General features: G+C 40.7%; 1 protein-coding gene across 2 annotated transcripts; it reads right to left on the minus strand.

Annotated features, from left to right (window-relative positions):
• Positions 1 to 2,653: 2,653 nt before the first annotated feature.
• Positions 2,654 to 20,475, minus strand: hadhb (hydroxyacyl-CoA dehydrogenase trifunctional multienzyme complex subunit beta). 2 transcript variants are annotated; one of them, XM_030047600.1, is made up of 16 exons: positions 20,389 to 20,475; positions 18,957 to 19,029; positions 17,194 to 17,235; positions 15,798 to 15,894; positions 15,551 to 15,595; positions 14,134 to 14,233; positions 12,523 to 12,610; positions 11,490 to 11,677; positions 10,496 to 10,676; positions 9,237 to 9,358; positions 8,991 to 9,070; positions 8,845 to 8,892; positions 7,649 to 7,736; positions 7,230 to 7,304; positions 5,921 to 6,085; positions 2,654 to 3,098 (listed from the first exon to the last, which is right to left on the minus strand). In XM_030047600.1, the coding sequence occupies exons 2-16, from the start codon at positions 19,021 to 19,023 to the stop codon at positions 3,063 to 3,065; spliced, it is 1,422 nt and encodes a 473-aa protein (XP_029903460.1). In that variant the 5' UTR covers positions 19,024 to 19,029; positions 20,389 to 20,475; the 3' UTR covers positions 2,654 to 3,062. The 2 variants fall into 2 exon arrangements, with proteins under 2 accessions (XP_029903460.1, XP_029903461.1); XM_030047601.1 differs by having other exon boundaries at positions 20,395 to 20,418.
• Between the last annotated feature and the right edge of the window lie 117 nt (positions 20,476 to 20,592).

The following is a 20,592-nucleotide window of genomic DNA, read 5'->3' on the forward strand; positions in this document are numbered from 1 at the left end:
ACAATAGTGCAGTCTGGGTGCCATTTGCAGCGGATATTTTGACATTAAATAACTTGTGATATGACATATAAATATAACACCGATGCTCTCTGGCTGGCAGCACTATAACCTTACTCAGGATTACAGATAATGAGCAGAGTGCAATACAATTTTCCTCAAAGCTCACACACACACAGGTTTCCTGCTATAGAGCCCCCCAGCATGAACATAGAGGAAATGAAAGAGGGCATCTTTTTCATTTTGCATGCAGTGCTTGGCTTTTCAAACGTCCACATGTTTCAGATCCCTAAGCTGACTTTCATTAAGCCGTGGACTCTCTTTTGAAAAGATTTTCTGCTTTTGAGCCTCACATAGAACAACATTTTATTTTTTATTAAGTACAACATTTATTAAATGTCATACTTGACACTGACAAATAAGTTGTGAGGTTAAAACATAATGTTAAAATAGTCACTCACATTTTTAGTACTGAAACAATTTGCAGATCACATAATAGTCAAATTAAGCTGTCCTTCATTTTGCTGAGGACTCCCTGGAAGGCCCTCAAGGGCCCCTGGGGGGCTACCGGTTTAAGATAGGTTTGGTGCATGTATAGTAACCTGATCTCACCCTTACTCACACAACCACTAAGTTTTGACTACATTATATGATAACCTGTTTAACATTATATTACATAGTATAATACATAGCCTATAGTAAAATTAGATTAATTTATAGAAGCTTGTACATGTTATATCATTCAGATGGGATTCTGACCCGCAGGGGATTGAAACGTAACGACAGTTAAGTTGGGACATAATGACAGCACAGTACAAGCTACCTGAACACGTGCACGCGTGCCCACGCAGACCCATTGATGGAGTACTGATCATATAGAAGGCCTATATGGAAACTTATTACGCACGCGCACTCCGAGTGAATGAGAGAGAGAAAGAGAGCTCCGACACTAGTACAGTGTACCGAAACTTAACATGACACGCGCGCGAACACACACACACACACACACACACACACACACACACACACACACACACACACACACACGCAGAGCAAACGGAGCAGGTGGAGGAAGCGCGAGTCAAGTGCAGCTTTCAGCAGGTGCCGCCCCGTGTGAGCCGGCTAGGACGAGATGAAAGGCCGCTGCACACCGACTCTCTCTCCACCCCGACACCCCTCCGCACCCCCACCACCACTGCCTCCACCCCACCTCCCCCTTCCCGACCCCCCCGCTCCGTTTCCCCGCTTCCCTGTGAGCGCGCTGAGGTAGATTTGTAGTGACAGCAGCGGGTGCATTCGCCAGTCATTCTCCATAAAAGGCTCCGTCTGATCAAAGCCCCGCTGCGGCAGGGAGAGGCGGGGAGGCGGCCCCGCTATGTCGGTGTGTGTCGGTGTGTGTCTGCGTGTCTCCGGTGTCTCGCAGGGTTGAGGCGGTTTTGAAGCTTTAAAAACACAAAAAAACCCATCTCTCCCTCCCTATCTCTCTTTCCCTGCTATTTACATTTGAGCTCCGTTTTGCCTTGGCAATAAAACATTGGTTTTATTCCCTCCGCCTGTAGCCTGTGTGACAGGCTAGGCTGCATTAATCAACTCGTGCCGCTCAGAGTCAAGGATTTTAACTGGAAGAATTAGATCTTTAAATACATTTTAAACGGAAGCGTCTGGCTCTGAATTTGTGTTAACAAGCCCCCGACCTGAGGTAGGTGTGTGTGTGTGCCGTGCAGATTCCCCTGTGAGCGCTAAGGGGATCATGCACACCAAAGAGTCTGCGTTACAGAAAAGAGACAACGTGTTGATATAAATTTAACCATGCAGAGTCAATTAGACAAACAGTTTAGTTGGTGGAAAAGTTTAGCTTGCCTGTATTTAATCTAAACGCCGACGCTCCCCAGCACCCAAGTATCAGGAAGCCACTGCAAGGTTGGTGTGTGTGCATGTGTGTGAAAGAGACTTTTAAGTCACCTGCCAGTCATATTCCCAATTTTCCATATTCATGTTTTTCTAAATCACCAGGAAGCCTGAGCATTCGTCTTTACCTCCTCATTAACATCAGTGGTCATGTCAAATGTAGACAGCAATATTCACTTCCAATTAAGCTTAATGGAGTCCAAAGCCAGTCTGAGGACTGACAAGTAGGGCCGGGATACAAATGCAACATTTTGGCAAAGCAGATTTTGCCATCACTTAACAGCCACAGTATTGTTTCACTGTATATATGTTTCCTATGGCACACACTGTTCTAGGTTACAACAAAATCAATCTTGCTGAGTACAAACTGGCCCATCAATACTGCAAGATGTTGCTCTTGCATAAATCAAGGCCTTCCTTACTCATTTCAGCACAGGTGTGGCCATAATGCAACACTACTCACAAGTTTCAAGTCAATGAGTACATGTAACTGCACACTAACCATCGGATCTGATTAAGGCAATGCTGACTTTTGAAAATGTCATATAAGCTGATCTGTATTAGTTGGCCTAAGGTCTTAATCTCAGTAAGCATAACCCATAAACCCGATGTCAAATTTCTTGTTTTCACCTGTGTCCAGTTTCTTTTTTAGAATAACTGTGCCCCAACGTTAATGTGATTTCCAGGTCAAATAAACAAAAATTTCTGAGGTAAATAAAATAAATCTGAGTCAAGACAAACCCAGAAATGAATGGCCATCTGGTTACAACCACACCTTTAATTCAAAGAGATTGTAAGAAAAAAACATATTACAGCATATATAAACATCATTATTATCATCTTAGAAGCTCAAACTTTTCTATATTACATTACTGACTCGGTGAGAAGGGGTGAATAGTGCTGGATGAGAAGGCCTCAAAGTCCACAAAATCAAAGGCAACATTCCTGGAGAATTCACTGCTGTAATTTAACAGTCTCTAAGCAAAGTTATGTTTACAGAGTCATCCATACATACTGTAGCCTACACCCTCTAATGAAGGTCAAATGGAGCTGCTATGCACACTCTGTCATGGATGATATGGATCATATGGATGTGTGTGTGTGTGTGTAGCCTTCATGCTGTAGCTGTAGAATGGGTCAGAGAGCTTGTCAGCGCTTTACTTGGGGTAAGCCTCGATCACCATGGCATGACCCTGGAAAACACAAAACAACATTAAGTCGTACAAATAAATAATTTAGAGGAGGGACTAATAAATAAATAAAGCACTATGACACAGATAGAGAGATAGATGTACAGAAAAAAAAAATTATAATGAATTATATTGGGGTGAAATAAAAATAATAAAAAAACAAGTGAAAAAGAAACAAAAATGGTGTTCAGTGTTGCCATATTTTTTTTTCATCTTGACAAGAATCATTTTATAAATTACAATGCACTTTCCAAGTTACTGCCTATAATTTTTTTAAAATTGTGATACACTACCTTGACTCGGCCTAAAATAACATCTGGCCGGGTCCAAAACACACTGGATTACAGCTCTCAACACTTTATTTGACTAACTATGCAACGTTCGGACCCAACAGGGTGTTTATCAAGCAAATGATTCACGTGACAGATCATAGGGTTTATAGAGGGATTTATATGGTGGCATCTGTAATCCAGAGTGTGGATATTTTTCTGCTTCCGTTTTTATATGTATCTATCCTGACCTGGCCCCAAAAATGGGTTGGATGTGCAAACATTTACTTTGCACAGTGCTTCAAAAAATAGATAAATAAATAGATAGATAAATAAATAAATAAATACACAAACAAACATAGGGAATCCACTGGGCTGACTGACATGGACTGACCGACACATTGATCATCAGTATGACAAAACATAATTGGTGAAATTTTCATGTTGACTGGTATAGAAAGCATACTGGGTGACTGGGTGCACTCAAAAGGCTGACCAGCACATGCCAGTTTTGCCAACCTCACCGGGCGGTATACAGTACAGGCCAAAAGTTTGGACACACCTTCTCATTCAATGCGTTTTCTTCATTTTCATGACTATTTACATTGTAGATTCTCACTGAAGGCATCAAAACTATGAATGAACACATGTGGAGTTATGTACTTAACAAAAAAAGGTGAAATAACTGAAAACATGTTTTATATTCTAGTTTCTTTAAAATAGCTACCCTTTGCTCTGATTACTGCTTTGCTCACTCTTGGCATTCTCTCAATGAGCTTCAAGAGATAGTCACCTGAAATGGTTTTCACTTCACAGGTGTGCCTTATCAGGGTTAATTAGTGGAATTTCTTGCTTTATCAATGGGGTTGGGACCATCAGTTGTGTTGTGCAGAAGTCAGGTTACTACACAGCCGACAGCCCTATTGGACAACTGTTAAAATTCATATTATGGCAAGAACCAATCAGCTAACTAAAGAAAAATGAGTGGCCATCATTACTTTAAGAAATGAAGGTCAGTCAGTCCGGAAAATTGCAAAAACTTTAAATGTGTCCCCAAGTGGAGTCGCAAAAACCATCAAGCGCTACAACGAAACTCGCACACATGAGGACCAACCCAGGAAAGGAAGACCAAGAGTCACCTCTGCTTCTGAGGACAAGTTCATCCGAGTCACCAGCCTCAGAAATCGCAAGTTAACAGCAGCTCAGATCAGAGACCAGATAAATGCCACACAGAGTTCTAGCAGCAGACCCATCTCTAGAACAACTGTTTAGAGGAGACTGCGCCAATCAGGCCTTCATGGTCAAATAGCTGCTAGGAAACCACTGCTAAGGAGAGGCAACAAGCAGAAGAGATTTGTTTGGGCCAAGAAACACATGGAATGGACATTAGACCAGTGGAAATCTGTGCTTTGGTCTGATGAGTCCAAATTTGAGATCTTTGGTTCCAACCGCCGTGTCTTTGTGAGATGCAGAAAAGGTGAACGGATGGATTCCACATGCCTGGTTCCCACTGTGAAGCATGGAGGAGGAGGTGTGATGGTGTGGGGGTGTTTTGCTGGTGACACTGTTGGGGATTTATTCAAAATTGAAGGCACACTGAACCAGCATGGCTACCACAGCATCCTGCAGTGACATGCCATCCCATCCGGTTTGCGTTTAGTTGGACCATCATTTATTTTTCAACAGGACAATGAGCCAAAACACACCTCCAGGCTGTGTAAGGGCTATTTGACCAAGAAGGAGAGTGATGGAGTGCTGCGGCAGATGACCTGGCCTCCACAGTCACCGGACCTGAACCCAATCGAGATGGTTTGGGGTGAGCTGGACCGCAGAGTGAAGGCAAAGGGGCCAACAAGTGCTAAACACCTCTGGGAACTCCTTCAAGACTGTTGGAAAACCATTTGAGGTGACTACCTCTTGAAGCTCATCGAGAGAATGCCAAGAGTGAGCAAAGCAGTAATCAGAGCAAAGGGTGGCTATTTTGAAGAAACTAGAATATAAAACATGTTTTCAGTAATTTCACCTTTTTTTGTTAAGTACATAACTCCACATGTGTTCATTCATAGTTTTGATGCCTTCAGTGAGAATCTACAATGTAAATAGTCATGAAAATGAAGAAAACGCATTGAATGAGAAGGTGTGTCCAAACTTTTGGCCTGTACTGTATATTCAAACAAAATCATGGTGAAATTGCCGATGCATTAACATCACAATGCTTGTAGAAGCACAAATATGATTTATGAGTTTGGCTTTGATGAAGAGCCATTAATGGTTCATTTATTGTTTGTGTGCACAGCTATAGTTACACAATTTACATAATGTAGTACTGTAATTCGCCAGTAGTCACTACAGCTGCCACCCACACTCCTTTTGAATGGTTTGCTCCGCCCCTGTTACTATGTAAGAAGTGTCAAGCTGGCACGTCCAATTGCACCTATTGCACTCCATCCTGTGATGAACTGAGTTTCATTAGAGCTCATAGAGGTGCTTTGCGTAAGTGCAAAAGGCAATCATAGCCGGGACGACTAGGCTGTGTTGTACGTGTGTATCGCTCACCTGCCCTCCAGCAGCACACGCTGCCACCAGTCCGTACTGCCCACCCTCCTTCTGCAGCCGATGTGCTACTGTTGTAACCAGCCTGCAGCCAGTGGCACCGAACGGATGGCCCAATGACAAAGAGCCTCCCCACAGGTTGAACTTGTCCATGGGCGGAGTCCCCACCTACACACAATGGGACATCCACACTTAGGTGAGGGACACACTGGAGGATCAGGCTGTTTGCCCTGATCATATCAAACATGTTAGATACTTATGACCCAGCCTCTTGATGGGTGGTGTGTTGTGATCCAGATTTAATACAAGAGCGGAGGCGCTAATGATAAACAAACTACAGTGAGGTGACCTGGAGAAGTTAGATTAAAAAATGATTTTAATGTTAATTTTTGCTAATGACTTGGGAACTTAGGTTCTATGATGAATCTAAGTTGCGAGCCTAACATTTGCTTCTGCCCATGCTAATTGGGTCTGTCCAGGTAAAGCTTTGGCCAAATTCTTTTGTGTTTTTTTTGTTTTGTTTTGTTTCGGAATATGAAATAATTAGACAATGAAATTATTTAACCATTATTTATTCCCTGCCCCCAAAAAGAAATAAACAAAGAAAAAAAAAACCTGCAACAACTACACACAATATTCTTATACATCAGCATACTGAATCTTCTTTGTTCTTAAAGAGCTGTGAATTAGCTGATTAAAAGCATTTCATATCGATTCAAGCCAAAGTAAAAGTGATTCCTTCTATTTACTTATTTTAGATCAATGCAGTTGAATTGGCAGAATTTACAATTTGATGCATCAATGCAATGAATAAATCATTACAACCCTAATTACTGAGCATATTAATACATATTGATTCATGTTTGATTGCACAGGTTCCTGCAACAGTAGAAGTCCTGAGGCAAGTCATCTTTCAGGACTCGGCAGGGTAACCTCTGTTTTTTTCCTAATCATTTAATGTGAGGGTATTTACATCTGATAAACCAAAAAGAAAAAATCTGTGACATCTGTCATTATCATTATTGCTTTTTAAGACTGGTTAGGATGTACAAGCATTGTAGTGTGGTGACAAACTTATCATGCAGTGGCTACATCCTAATTCTCCTATGATCTGATTTCCCCACTTGAATCATTAAAATTTCATGTGATGTAAATTTGTTCCTCTAAAAGTAACTTGTAATGCTTGTAACATAACTGGGTATTTAGACAGACTTGCAGCAAGATTAGCCTGTATCAGCAGTGCTTCACAAACACCCAGATGTATGGGTCTATTCTGACATAACCCAGAAAAACATGCACAAGCTGTCTTTACCTTTGATTTCCTGCCCATGTATGTCTGGGCAAACCAGTCTGAGTCCATAGCCTTCAGATTAGCCATGATCTGGCCCTGGAAAACACACACAAGTATACAACCTCAGAGTTACCATAGACACCAGACAGGAAACACATTGATTTCTATCGTCCCAAAAGCACTAAGTGCAGGATGTGGAGTGGACCAGTCAAATCTTACTCCACATCTCCTCAAACATTCATGCTGATGAATAACGCAGGCCACAATGGGATTGAGCCAAACACAGACACAAGATCAATACCTCCACTTCAATTATAAAAAAACTGCTTATCTATAAATTACAGTATCTTGAAGATTGACAGGATATTCATAAAGACACAAACACTCACTCACTACTATAGAAGTCGAGCATACACAAACTTTTCCCCAAATATACTTACTGCAAATGCCTCGTGGAACTCAAAGACATCAATGTCGCTCATGGTCAACCCAGCGCGCTCCAGCACCTTGGGTGTGCCATATGTTGGCCTGCAGGAGTCAAACAGACAACCGTGAAAGACAACAACATGACTAATGTCTTCAGCAAATGTAAGCTTTTTGCGATTTTCATAAACCACCACAATGCAAACATAAGCTCTTTAAAGAAACAGTCACTGTCATTGTCTAGTTACAGCAATATTAGTAAAAACTCCATTAAAGTTAATCTAATGAACAAACACACAATACATTGAACCACTAGTAGGGGTGGAACAATGAGTTGATAATGCAAGTGTGTTGTTCCCAACACACTTGCAACAGGTATCAACATTTGGGTTTTCAACTTATTTGCACAGATAGCTCACTGAGTTACCATGAGTCGTATTTGTTCTGTGCCTTTAGGTATTTGAACTGGAACTGTTCTGTCATGTGCACGTTGCAGTCGCTGTGCATGTTAAGACACTGAAAAACAAGACTGATTCCTGCTTACTGGAACATTATCTTGTCTTTCCAGGGTATTTTTTCCTCTTCAGTTACAGATATGGTGATGTATCATAGCTGCTTATCTTACAATATACTGCATATTGCAGAAATGCCTGTACTGTGATGCTATTGTTATTGTGGGTTAAATATCATGACAGTATTGTATCCCAAGTTACACTGTGATTCCCACTCCACACCATTTCTCTATCTCAGTTCTCACCTAAACAACTGCAGTATATGGGGCTAAAGATCAAGTGTTTTGTAGCCAAACAATTGCATGCATCCAAATGTCTTGAATTACCTCTTAATGTAATATAATTTATATAGAGGAAAGAACTATGACTTCTCATCTAACATGACAAGAACAAGGACATGTCTTTACCATGTTTACAATATCAACAGCTAATCGACAGCTTGCCCTCCTGGCAGACTCAATCACAGTGTAAGTGGCTATAAAACACTTAATTATGAGTTGTTTAGAGAAATTAGATGACACTTCATGCGAGGTTTTATTTACTTCAGTGCAAGGCTGAAATGGAACTGCAGGGGCTAATTTGCTGGTTGACCTATAACTATGTAATGGAGTTTTAACTGATATGGATGCTAAAAGACAATGACAGAACTTGAATTTTTAAACTGGAAATCAGTGAGGTGGATAGGTTGCGAAAGGACTCACCCCAACAGCAGCTGGTCTTTGGGGTCCTGGGACACATACACAAAGTCTCTGAGAGGGGAAAAAAAAACACAACATAGTCAGCACATCACCTGATAGTAACATTGGGTAAATTTGAGAGCATTCTGCCATCCAGAGAGTGAAGTTACCTGAGATAGGCTTTGGGCTTGTAACCCATGGCCAAGGCTTTCTCTTCAGACATGATGAGGACAGCAGAGGCACCATCAGTCTAAGAAAACACACAAATAAAATAGCAAAAATGTAAATGTAAACCTTATACAGCATCCATATTTAGTGATCAATCAGCAAAAGCTGGTCATTTGGTCTACTAAACTGGTTCCAACAGCAAGCAGACCCAGCATGTAGGGTGCAGATGCATATGCGTGTGTGTTTACCAGGAAGGAAGAGTTGGCAGCGGTGACTGTGCCATGGGGTTTGATGAAGGCTGGCTTCAGTTTGGCCATCTGCTCCATGGAGGACGGGCGGATGCCGTTGTCCTGGGAAACAATGTCACGACCTGGGAAGGAAAAGGTAACATATTAACACACTGGACACCGTTGAATGATGGGTGCCATGACATGTGATACTTTGAAATGGCATATATTATGATTGACTGCATGTCATGTTAAATTCAAACAATAAGTGATAATCAGATGAGTGTAACAGTCAGCTAGTGCTGCAGAGGCTAGGTTACAAACGTCACCTCTGTATTCAGGTAGTATCTGCACTGGAGAAAGGGAAGCACTTACTGCCCACCGCTGTGTGTTGCATCACAGGTGCCATTAATTAGATGGCCTCCTCCTCTCTCACTGACAGTTTTGATTTTATCCATCAGCCCACATATATTAGTGGTAACACCATGGTCCTAGTCTTAGCCTGTGGTTTTGCTGTGTCACATTTCTATGTCTCATCCTATTTGATTTACAAGTTTATTGTCCTTCTACTAGTCAGTTATTACTATAATTTTATTACAAGTTTATTACCCTTCTATTAGTCATCACATTCCCTACTACAGTCGACATAGAGACAACACTACTAAAACTAAACTTCCTCACCAACTCCCCTATCCCCTACTCCACTTGATTAACCTACCATTGGATTTGAATGAGGATCGTATTGCAAGTGATCTGAGGGAATAATTCCCTTGTTTACTGTAGGTCACCTTAATCTCAGTATCGACAGGTCACTCTCCACTGGTGCTAACCCTTCAACCATCAAAGCTGCTACTGTTAAATCAGTATTAAAAAAGCCCAACCTCGTGCCCGTTGTTTGAATAATTACAGGTCAATCTCACATGGTCCTTACATTTTCGATTTGTTGGAAAGGTGTATTGCCAACCGGCTAGTACTTTTGTATTTATATTATATTACATTTGCTGTGTACATTGATTGTCTTGGTATAATTTTGATTTGTAATGGTAATGCCACCGCTGGACCATCAATGTAATTTTGAAAATAGTGGAATGATGATGGATAGACAGACTGATGTATGGATGGAGTGTATATTTTAGACAAGTAGATAGGAGTGATCCACAGCCGAAATTTACTTGGGCAATTGCTGCCCAAAAATCATTATGGTTGGAAAAAAAAAAAAAAAAAAGACTGGAAAAGATATGTATATAGTCATGCATTTCAATGAGTGAGGGAATGTTTACCTGGCACTTTAAAGGAGATGACGTCCTGCAGCAGCCCAGCATCCTGGGCCTTCTTGGCCAGACTGTGTGATCGCAGAGCGAACTCATCCTGCTCCACCCGGGAAACCCCAAACGCAGCAGCCAAACGATCAGCACTGTGGCCCATAGTCTCAGATGTTGAGAACTCAGCCACAGCAGGAAGCTACACACACACACACACACACACACACAGTATGGAGGTAACAGTCAGGAAGGGGTGCTACATGTCAATGGTCAATCAAAAGCAGAATCCAAAGGTATAGTGTTCAGTCATTTGTATGTTCCTGTTGACAGACCTTTCTGAACCCATTAGGAAGAAGTGCAGCTCTAGCTGATTTGTGGAACCTGCAGAACCAGTACTCTTCCCTCTCTTCAAATAAACTATCAATGGCTCTTGCATGATTGTAATATTACTAAAGAACACATTTTTTTTCTGTAATACCTGGGCTGATACTAGTATTGAATCTTAAAATTTAGGCATTATGACAATATTATTTGAGGCAAGGCATTAAAAGCAGCAAGGATAAGAAATTATAAAGTACAGATACAGAAAGCATCTCACAAGGGTAATCGGCCTCAGCACTGATGGTCATAACCAGAAATAATGTGACTGTGAGGGAATTCTGAAGACTTAAAATGTGGCTAAGACTAACCAACCAAGCCTGGACTCACTGGATTTCAAAATATGGTGTGGGGTCGCCAAAAATGCACTGATAATGAGTAATGAACTATATATAGTTTATTACTCATAGTTTAAGAAGCAAAATACTAAGTTGAATATGTTGAGTGAGTCAAACTAGTTAACCTCACTGCACAATATAGTGTAGAGTTCAACTTTTACTTTGGGATGACTGAACAAAAATGGATTAAGATTCATTTTCTCTATTCAGAAGTTCTAATATCCCATTTGCGAAAAAGGAACAATCTGATATTTTACACCAAAATAAAAAGTGGTGCATTTAGAGTGTGTGTGTACCTCTGGGGAGAGGTGGGCTAGTCGGATGCTGCCGAGCAGACTAAGCCTCTGACCAAGGGTCTTAGCCTTGTTAAGGGACAGCATGGTCTTCCTCATCTTGCGGCTGTGACGGATGGGGACATCAGACATGAACTCGACTCCACCAGCTACTACAGCATCACACTGGCCGGCAGCGATGAGGCCAACGGCTAGACAGAAAGAATGAAAAGGAGGACAGAGGAGTGGAGGACATACAGAGATGGGGGTGGTTGATAAAAACCTAGTACATTTTAGATAGCTTAAAATCCATGGGAATGCAGTTTGTACAATCCTCTTTCCTTGTTGTAGACTTGTTATAATTCCTCTTTTTCCATCTGCTCATGAGTTATGATATATATGGATGTTGAGAGGACTTTTGATCAGATAGAGTGGGTATACCTGCCTTGTACCCATGAGCATGTTTTGTCAAGATGACAATTCTATATTCCTGTCCTATAGCAGCATTACAAATGAATGAAAAAAATATAACCCTTTTTTCAGTTACAATGTGGGACCAGCCAGGAAATTCCTCTCAAATTTACTATATTAACTCAGTATTTGGATGTAGAACGACACAGAAGTTATTTATTGAGCAGATGGACAGAGCTTTATATGCAGGTGATAAGTTATTGTACTTGATCCATAACAATCTCTTCTTTTTGCACTACACCTGCTAAATTAATTTGACAAATTATTCCCCTAAAAGCTAAATATTCAGAAGACTGCAATTATAGCAATCAAATAAATTTAAATTTGTTGGCAATTGCATTATATTGCTTTCAAGGTGAAGCCTGCCCGCTTCTTTTTCTTTTTCCTGGGACCTGCTGAACTTATTATCAACCTTATACCTTGTTTTTTTTTAAGGTGTGCCTTTGCCTGGAGAATAAGTAAACCAATTTCGTCTGACAATATTAAAATAAAGAACACACACACACAGCTCTACAGTCCTCCTATTCCAGTATCAAAATAAATTCATGCTACCTTAAAAGTTGAAAAGTAAAACATCAAGACATACCTGAGGTCATGGCCTGGTTGGAGGAGATACAAGCCATGGTGACAGTGTGAGATGGGATCTTATCAGAGAAACCTGCACCCAGTGCTGCCTGAAAGAAACACACACACACACACACACACACACACACACATCATCATCATTACACCAATATAAAAACGAAGGGGAATAGTACACCCAAATATGAAAATATTGCCTTTGTTGGCCCCATCAGACCCAAGGGGCCCTATCTTGCATCAGAGTCCCTAAACCCGTTATTTGGGGATTTAGCATTGCGTAAGAGGCATTCCCCCGCAAAAGTTGCTATCTTGCACACCTGCCTTTATCCCTAAAACACTTGCGCTACCTGTTACATTATGCATAGGCGTGCTTTGGGCATTACGCCAATTAAACCAATCAGTGTGCCAGATGCCATTGCCTTTAAGAGCAGGCTGCGCTATCCCAAATCCTCAAACCGAAACCTGTGATGGAGAGACGAAGGTCGCGATTTAGTACTATCTCTGCCATTTTCTCAGGGGTTCAACTGAGGCTAAAGCAAGGTGGCTTTTTATAGGCGACTTAAGTGGGGAGGTGGAGCCGCATGTGCACGTCCACATGTGTCCAAGTGGACGCGCATTTAAGCCACCTGGGCGCACTTTTGTAAAAGCCCAAATGGGATAGCAGGTGGTCCTGAGGAACCACTATCTGCTTTCCCTAACGTGTGTGGTCATGATAGCAATTGTAGGGAAAGTGCATGAACACGCCCACGGGCACACTTCCAGGCGCAAATAAAGGAGTCGGCGTAATGTATAGCGGGTAGTGTGGCCGCAAGATACCGTTTAGGGATAGTGGAAGCTGCTAAATGCATAATTCACAGGTAGCGGGTAGTGGTAGCGGGTAGTGGCAACGGGTAGCGCAGTGTGAAAGATAGAGCCCAAGGTCTCCAGTCTGTGTTAAATACTGAGCCAGAGCTAAAAAAAAAAAATATTGGGTGAACTAGAAGATAAAAATATTTGACACACTTTCAAATTTGACACACAATTTGATACTTTCTCAGGACTGCTATATGAACACTCCAATGAATCAGACAGTGTTCACCACTATGCCACTATAAAAAGTCCTATTTCAAACACATTTTGTGCAATGATAATGAAAAGCTCTGAACAGATTTGTATTTTGCACCAGTTAGTTCACCAGTTTAGGTGCATCGGGATTCAGTTCATGATGTGGTGGATCAATTAATTCTTGTGTCATGTTTTCAGCTGTTTGACTCTGACTGCAGCATTCCACACTTATACAACAATTTTGAACAACTATTGAACATTTTTAGAATCCAATGCTGAATTATATCAAATATTTTTGAAATTTCAATTATGACAATACTAGGCCCAACACTGGAGCTTATTTCCATTTTTATTCTATGTAGCCTTGGGACCTGAGTCAGCTGATGTTGCCTGACTTTCTTCCTTAAGAATAGAAAACCTAGAAAACTTGACACCTATAATTTCCATACCCAGAATAATTACTATGGCTCAATGTGGAGGGATAAAAGTTAGTACTGAGGTTTAAGTAAGTCAAGTCATTAAAACATACACACAGGTTTGTCATCCAAATGATATAAATGTGTATGAATACCTCTCTTGCCACATTGCTGGTCTTAACCTCCTGAATGACAGTCCCATAGATGATGTAGTCTACGACGTCTTTAGGAATAGCGGTCCTGTGCAGTAGACCCCTGGAGGAGACAAAATGGAAAAAGGTTACAACACTGTATTAAATAAACAGGAAAAATTATTCTCTTGCGCAAATAGCCTAAAGGTTGTTTTATCATTGAATGACGTGTCTGTTGACACTGTTTGATGTCCAAAATCCACTTGAAAGACAGAAAACTGTCATCTGACAGTGTCTTGCACCTGTTGAGACACCATTTCAGACGTCTTTTATTATGTTATATTTTCATTGGTCAGATGGACCAAGAGCTCCATCATTGCTGTAGAAATGGAAATAGCTGTGTAACTTTTTTTTTTGGTAACACAAGTCGAAAATACACTCAGTGACCACTTTATTAGGTACTCCTGTACAATCTAATACAATACAACACAAATGCTCTGCCATAAAGTTTACTTTTATGATGCCTAAAATGCTCAGTTTTTCTTTTTGTCACAGTGATAGAGGTGTTCATTCACTTCTACGTTTGGCATTGAGCTCATACTTAGTGGTGCTGTTGTACTGGACTGCATTTTATTGAGGTGTTTCTAGTATTCTGTCCCTCTCATACATATATAGATAGGGAGGACAAAAAATTAGAAACACCTCTTAATATAATGTAGTCCAGTACAAGACTTCTACAAACTACAACTTCAATAATAAACAGAATTAAATCTACATATTACAAGGAATACAAGGAATACAAGAAAGTTTATTCGTCATTATACAACAAGTTGTATAATGAAATTAAAATGTCAACATTCCTGACAATGTTGACAAAAACTGAACATTATAAACTTGCGTAAAAGGTACAATTTATGGCAGAGCTGTTGCATTGAATAGCGTTAGATTGTACAGGTGGACCTAATAAAATTGCCACTGAGTGTATATGAAAATGTAAAAAGTTGGCAGAAAGTGGTAAAAAGCTTGTTGGTTGGTAAATTATAGATGGGTTTGAAGAGAGACTGAAAAGGTAAGGAAATCTCCTCACCTGTATGACTGATGCTACTCTAAGATGCTACAACAAACAACATAACAGAACAAAACTGCTTTGTTTAGGTGTAGAAGCTTCAGTAACGTCCAACACTTTCTGTACAAACCCTGACACGTCTTACAACCATAAAACAGCCTTAAAAGTTTGAGTAGCAGGATTGTGACAGACAATGTGTCAGCTAGTTTGAATTGAAGTGTTGCAAAAGATATTCTGCAGCAATGGGAAGTACACACACACACACACACACACACACACACACACACACACACACACACACACACACACACACACACACACACACACACACACACACACACACACAAACACACACACACACACACACACACTTACTGTAGAGCTGCTCTGGCCAGGTCATGGGGCATCAGGTCACTGTATCTGTAAGACAAGCCAGAGAGGGTTCACCTTCAAGCCTCTGTAATTAATCAATCAGTGTTTCCAGTTGATTCAGCTTTGCTCCTGAAGTATGCTGATCATTCTTCAACAGTTTTTTATCCTCTCACTCATTACATGATCTGAAAATCCTGACCAATGCCTCCACTCAGGGTACTTAGGCCACAGCAGTACAATGGAGACGTACGTGGTTCCAGACAGCAGGAAAGGGGTTCGGACTCCTTCTACCAGCACTATATTCTTCACATTGGGCCGGGCCAGCGTCTTCTTGCTCTTGGTCTGAACTGAAGACAGACAGACCAAAAAACATAATTAACATAATTATGTATTTTGTAAATATTCCAATGAATGTGGACAGTTTATTCTCAAACTGTATACATGTAAAGGCAAAGAAGGTGAGATATTACATGGTAGCTGTTAGTTTCACAAAGCCAAATTCAAGTTTTCATGTTTTAAGACCTATTAACTAGTGCTTTGAATTCAATTAAGACCAATTTAAAAACCAAAATAAAGAAACAAACTTGAAAGAGCCAGCCTTTTGGTGAATAAACATCGCTAATGTAATGAAAGTTGCGTCAGTATAAACCAGCAGCAAACTAACAAGATGCAAAAAAAAAAAAAAAAAAAAAAAAAAAAAAACACTTAATATGGAATATTGCTAATTGAAGCCATCAGCTAACTTGACACCTTTGCTTGTAATACAGTATATTGTGAGTCATATTACAATTAAACAATTAACATTAAATAATGTCTCTTCTAAAACTGATTAAAAGGGAATTTTTAAGAATTGTGTATATTTTCCTAAAGCTTAAAAAAAAAAACCTCCAAGAGAACCTGTTGATTTGCGTGTTTGGAATCTAGCCTAAAGCGTTAATTTGGCTGCCATTTCCAAAGCCCATGGCATTACCATTCATATTCTAGCTGGGTAAGATAATTTTGCATGAGCTTAGACTGAAAATCAACAGAGGCAAAGAGTTAACTAACATTTTCTCCTTGCAAAAAAAGGCCAGTGGGGAGTCACCTGTCCTACTTCCCTCTCCTTAATTCACCCTTGGCCAGTGAGGATAAATATATTTGCACCGTGTTATTTTAAATGCTAGACAGGACTTTCAATGTGAAATTACACCCTGAATCACAAACTGGGACAGGAAAATTATTCCAAAGATTATTCCATGTGCAATATTAGAAGTACAAAACATTGATTTTTTTGTCCTGTTGGTTCAAATTAAATAATACTTTGGGTTCCGTATGATCACTGATGGAAGTGCTCTTGTCACTCTTGACACAAAATACTAAATTGTCTCCTAAAAGCAAAAAGTGAATACAGGTCTGAACAAGGATAACTGAGAATGTTTGCAAATTATCATTATTATCATCATTATTATTATTATTAAACCAACCCCAGACCAAAAAGCCACTGAAGACAAGCAGCTTAGGCACAATTAGTGTGCAGTTCACTGACATCAAGCAAAATGATTTTGGTGCTAGAGTTCTAACATTGGCACTTGGCCTACCTAAGCGCAAACATTGGCTAGAGAAGCATTAATGAAACTGCTATCCCATTAGCAGGGGAGACGACTTACCCTGAGCCTGGAGCTGTACTGTCGTACTGAGAGAACGAGCCGCTGTAGACAGACAGACAGACATTCCATATCATCTTCAACTCAGTCAATGGAGACACTTTACCTAACTTCAATCACTTTAGCACAATTCACACAGTGCTGCGCATATGTCATCATGAGCATGTAACACTGTGACCACATTTGTCACCACAAATCACTTTTTAACGCAGAGCTCTGTATTTTGAATCAAGCACCAGAATTCAGTAAAAGGAATATTAGGAATATTAAAAACCTTTTTTTAAAAAAAGTGACACTGTTTAAGAAAACATCTCTCTATGTAACTTGCATTTCTGGGTCTGGTAATGCATTTTCTGATTCTTGTGATTAAATGTCCAACATAGACAATGTCACATTATGGCAAGATATTTCCAATGCAGCTACAATGGATTTGAATTGTATAAAATTTTGCAGATATCATCAGCAGTAAACTTCAGCAAAGAGCGAGACCTGACTCACGATGTTGCATCAACATTCAGCTATCATACAGGGAGAAATGTATCGTAAAAGAGGCAGAGATCCCAATTTCTCCACTGACAGTGGCCTCAACAGACCAGAATTGAATGTAACCACAAGCCATGTTGTGTTTTTCAAATAGGAACACAGCTGATATGCCACTGAGTTTACAAATTAGTTGACACACTACTTACACTAATAGGAACAGATGCCTACCTTTGAGTGAAAGTTCATGCCCCAAAAGGCATTCTGAGAATTGCATGATATCACTAACTAAAGCAGACGTAGATGACTCAGGTCAAAATTACAAATAATTCACTGAACATCACATACTGATGTTACAAAACAGTTTAATAGTATCTGTGGGTCAATTTGTCTTTAGGGTTCCGTCTTTGGACCAAAGCTGATTAAAACGCACTACTGTTGTCGTCAGGAGTGGATGCACCAAGAATTTGGGCTGACCCGAATGCTTTGAAGCTTCAATCGTTGCCATGGCAATAGATGCCAAGATCAGTATTCAAATACCTTTGTTTTTTTTTTTTTTTTGTTTTTTTAATTTTAAACAGCTGACACTATGCGATTCTATTGATGCAAACAGATCCACTGTGGCTGGGCCGTAGTGCATCCACACTTGCCTCACAAAAACTGGATGCAGCGTCCGTTCTCTGAATAGCAGTGTGACACTGGACAACAGATCTGCCCCCAGATTCAGAACCACCTAGGCATGTGTCACTCGCAGAGGCAGGAGATGTGTGCTGCTACTATTAGTCTACATGCCAGTGTGTGTAACGGTGGAATGCGTAATGGCACTGTGCCACTGTGCCACTGTGCCACTGGCAGCATCCAGATTTCCTGGCAAAGGGGGTGCCAATGGGCTCCATTCTAACTTGGAAGGTAGTCACTATAAATCTGAGGTTGTCGGGCTGTGGTGGAATATAAGTTGGATGGTCAGTGAGACGTCTCTGGAGCAGGAGCCTCCAGCGATCCGAAATAAATTATCTGAGGCTCGTAGCTGGATATCTTTCTTCTGTTTCTCAGTGGGCATTATGTTCTGGTGGGGGCGGACAATACAACAATAGTAACTTATATGAACTAGCTACCCTCCATGCACCATGACATACGGGGTCCAGTCTGAGGGCACTAGAAACACTCATGTACAAGCACCGCCCACCACCCTTGTCGCAGGATAACTTCAAATACCCAGTATTCAGCCCATTCCTGCCTGAAATTGATCCCAAAATGGAAGCGGAATTTTTATATTTTGGACTCACCAGACTGTACAGCCCAGGCAGGGCAGACTGGGCAGTTCCGCAGAGAATTCAGCAGCATGGAAGCCATTATATTCTGCAAAGAAAAATATCCTCATTATTAATCACAAAATTCATAGCCATAATTCATATTTATACGCTATTCCATAATCAAGCTGGAGTGCATTGGAGTACTTCCATGACCTATTAATGTAATCTCCTGCTCTGTTCTTTGACAGGGATGAACAGTCTCGTTTCCACCTCAGCTGGACTGAAAACCACCAGCTATGGCATTAAAAGTCAAAACAATCAGAAAATAATGCGGCAGTGTATTTGTTCCTCATTTGGACGATGGTTTATGTTCATCTGGACAGCAGCATGAACCTCGGCAACATAAACTAACTAAGTTTTGGAAAGGTGCAATAAGCCTCTGCAGGAGCCACACACACTTACAGGGTAGTGACACATAAGTAATTGGCCTATGTGATTGACTCACACATTCAGGCACTGTTTTTGCTGGGAAAAAAATTTGCCAGCCTCAGGACAGATGTACCGATAGCCAACAAAGTCCTTCCATCATCACACCTATTTTACAAGATGGAATTTCTGATATGTTTTGTTATCGACATAGGAAATGACCTCCATCGGAATATGTGATTTAGGTCATACTGCACAGCCCTATGTAAAATAATGTAAATTAATATAATCACACTAGGTATACAGCCAGAAAATAAATAGTTCTTTTCTGGGTGAAAGGTCAACCCTGATATTAACTGTGACTGTAACTTGAACAACGAAATATTACACCAGAGGTAAAAGGTCATCTGATTTTATATGAAAATATGATTTTATTACTAAACCCGCCATACTGTGTACAATATTATTTCTTGAATGGAGAACGTCATGCCAAGCCCCTCTGAAAAACTCTGGAAACATGATGATCCCTTCCCCTATTGCTGATGGTACATACATGGAAGACTGGTTTCCTCATACAGAAGAGGGACAGTAGATATTAGAAGTAGTTTTGGTGGAACTGAGTGAGCAGATGACATTTTATTTTAGGCCAAATCACAGCTCATTCCCAGCCCCACCTCCTAGCCTGGCCGTGACCCTTCACCCAGTTTCACACAGACAAGGGCAGAAATCAGCAGACCCGCACGGACACAGATGCAGCTGTCGAGAGGCTCATAATATAATGACAGTTCTCTCCAAGCAACACCAATAAAACAATTATCCAACTCGCATAATGCGTCTGTGATGTGTTAGCTGTGTTAACGTCAAGGCAGCTAATGCTATGTCAGCCCAGTAGTGAGCTAATTAGCTAGTTGGCGAAAGTTTCCACATATTTTCGACACGGTCAGCTGCACTGGGCATAAAGAGAAAACACTGGCAATGTCCACCAAGACTGCCTTTCCCACACTCTGCTATCAACAGTGACAGTTAATATTAAGCTTACCCGCACTTGTGTTTTGTGTGTGCCGACACCTCTCCCGTCAAACGCTCGGCCCGACTGAGCGAACGACTACAAAAACCGCTAACGTCCTGAAGGACCCACCCAGCTTTATGGAGACTTAAAATATGCCTGACAGCACACCTGATCAAGAAACAAACAATAGTCACACATATATGTGATTTAGGGTATTATTATTATTTATAGCTT

This window comes from Myripristis murdjan, chromosome 24 (assembly GCF_902150065.1).
Source record: "Myripristis murdjan chromosome 24, fMyrMur1.1, whole genome shotgun sequence".
Classification (NCBI taxonomy): domain Eukaryota; kingdom Metazoa; phylum Chordata; class Actinopteri; order Holocentriformes; family Holocentridae; genus Myripristis; species Myripristis murdjan.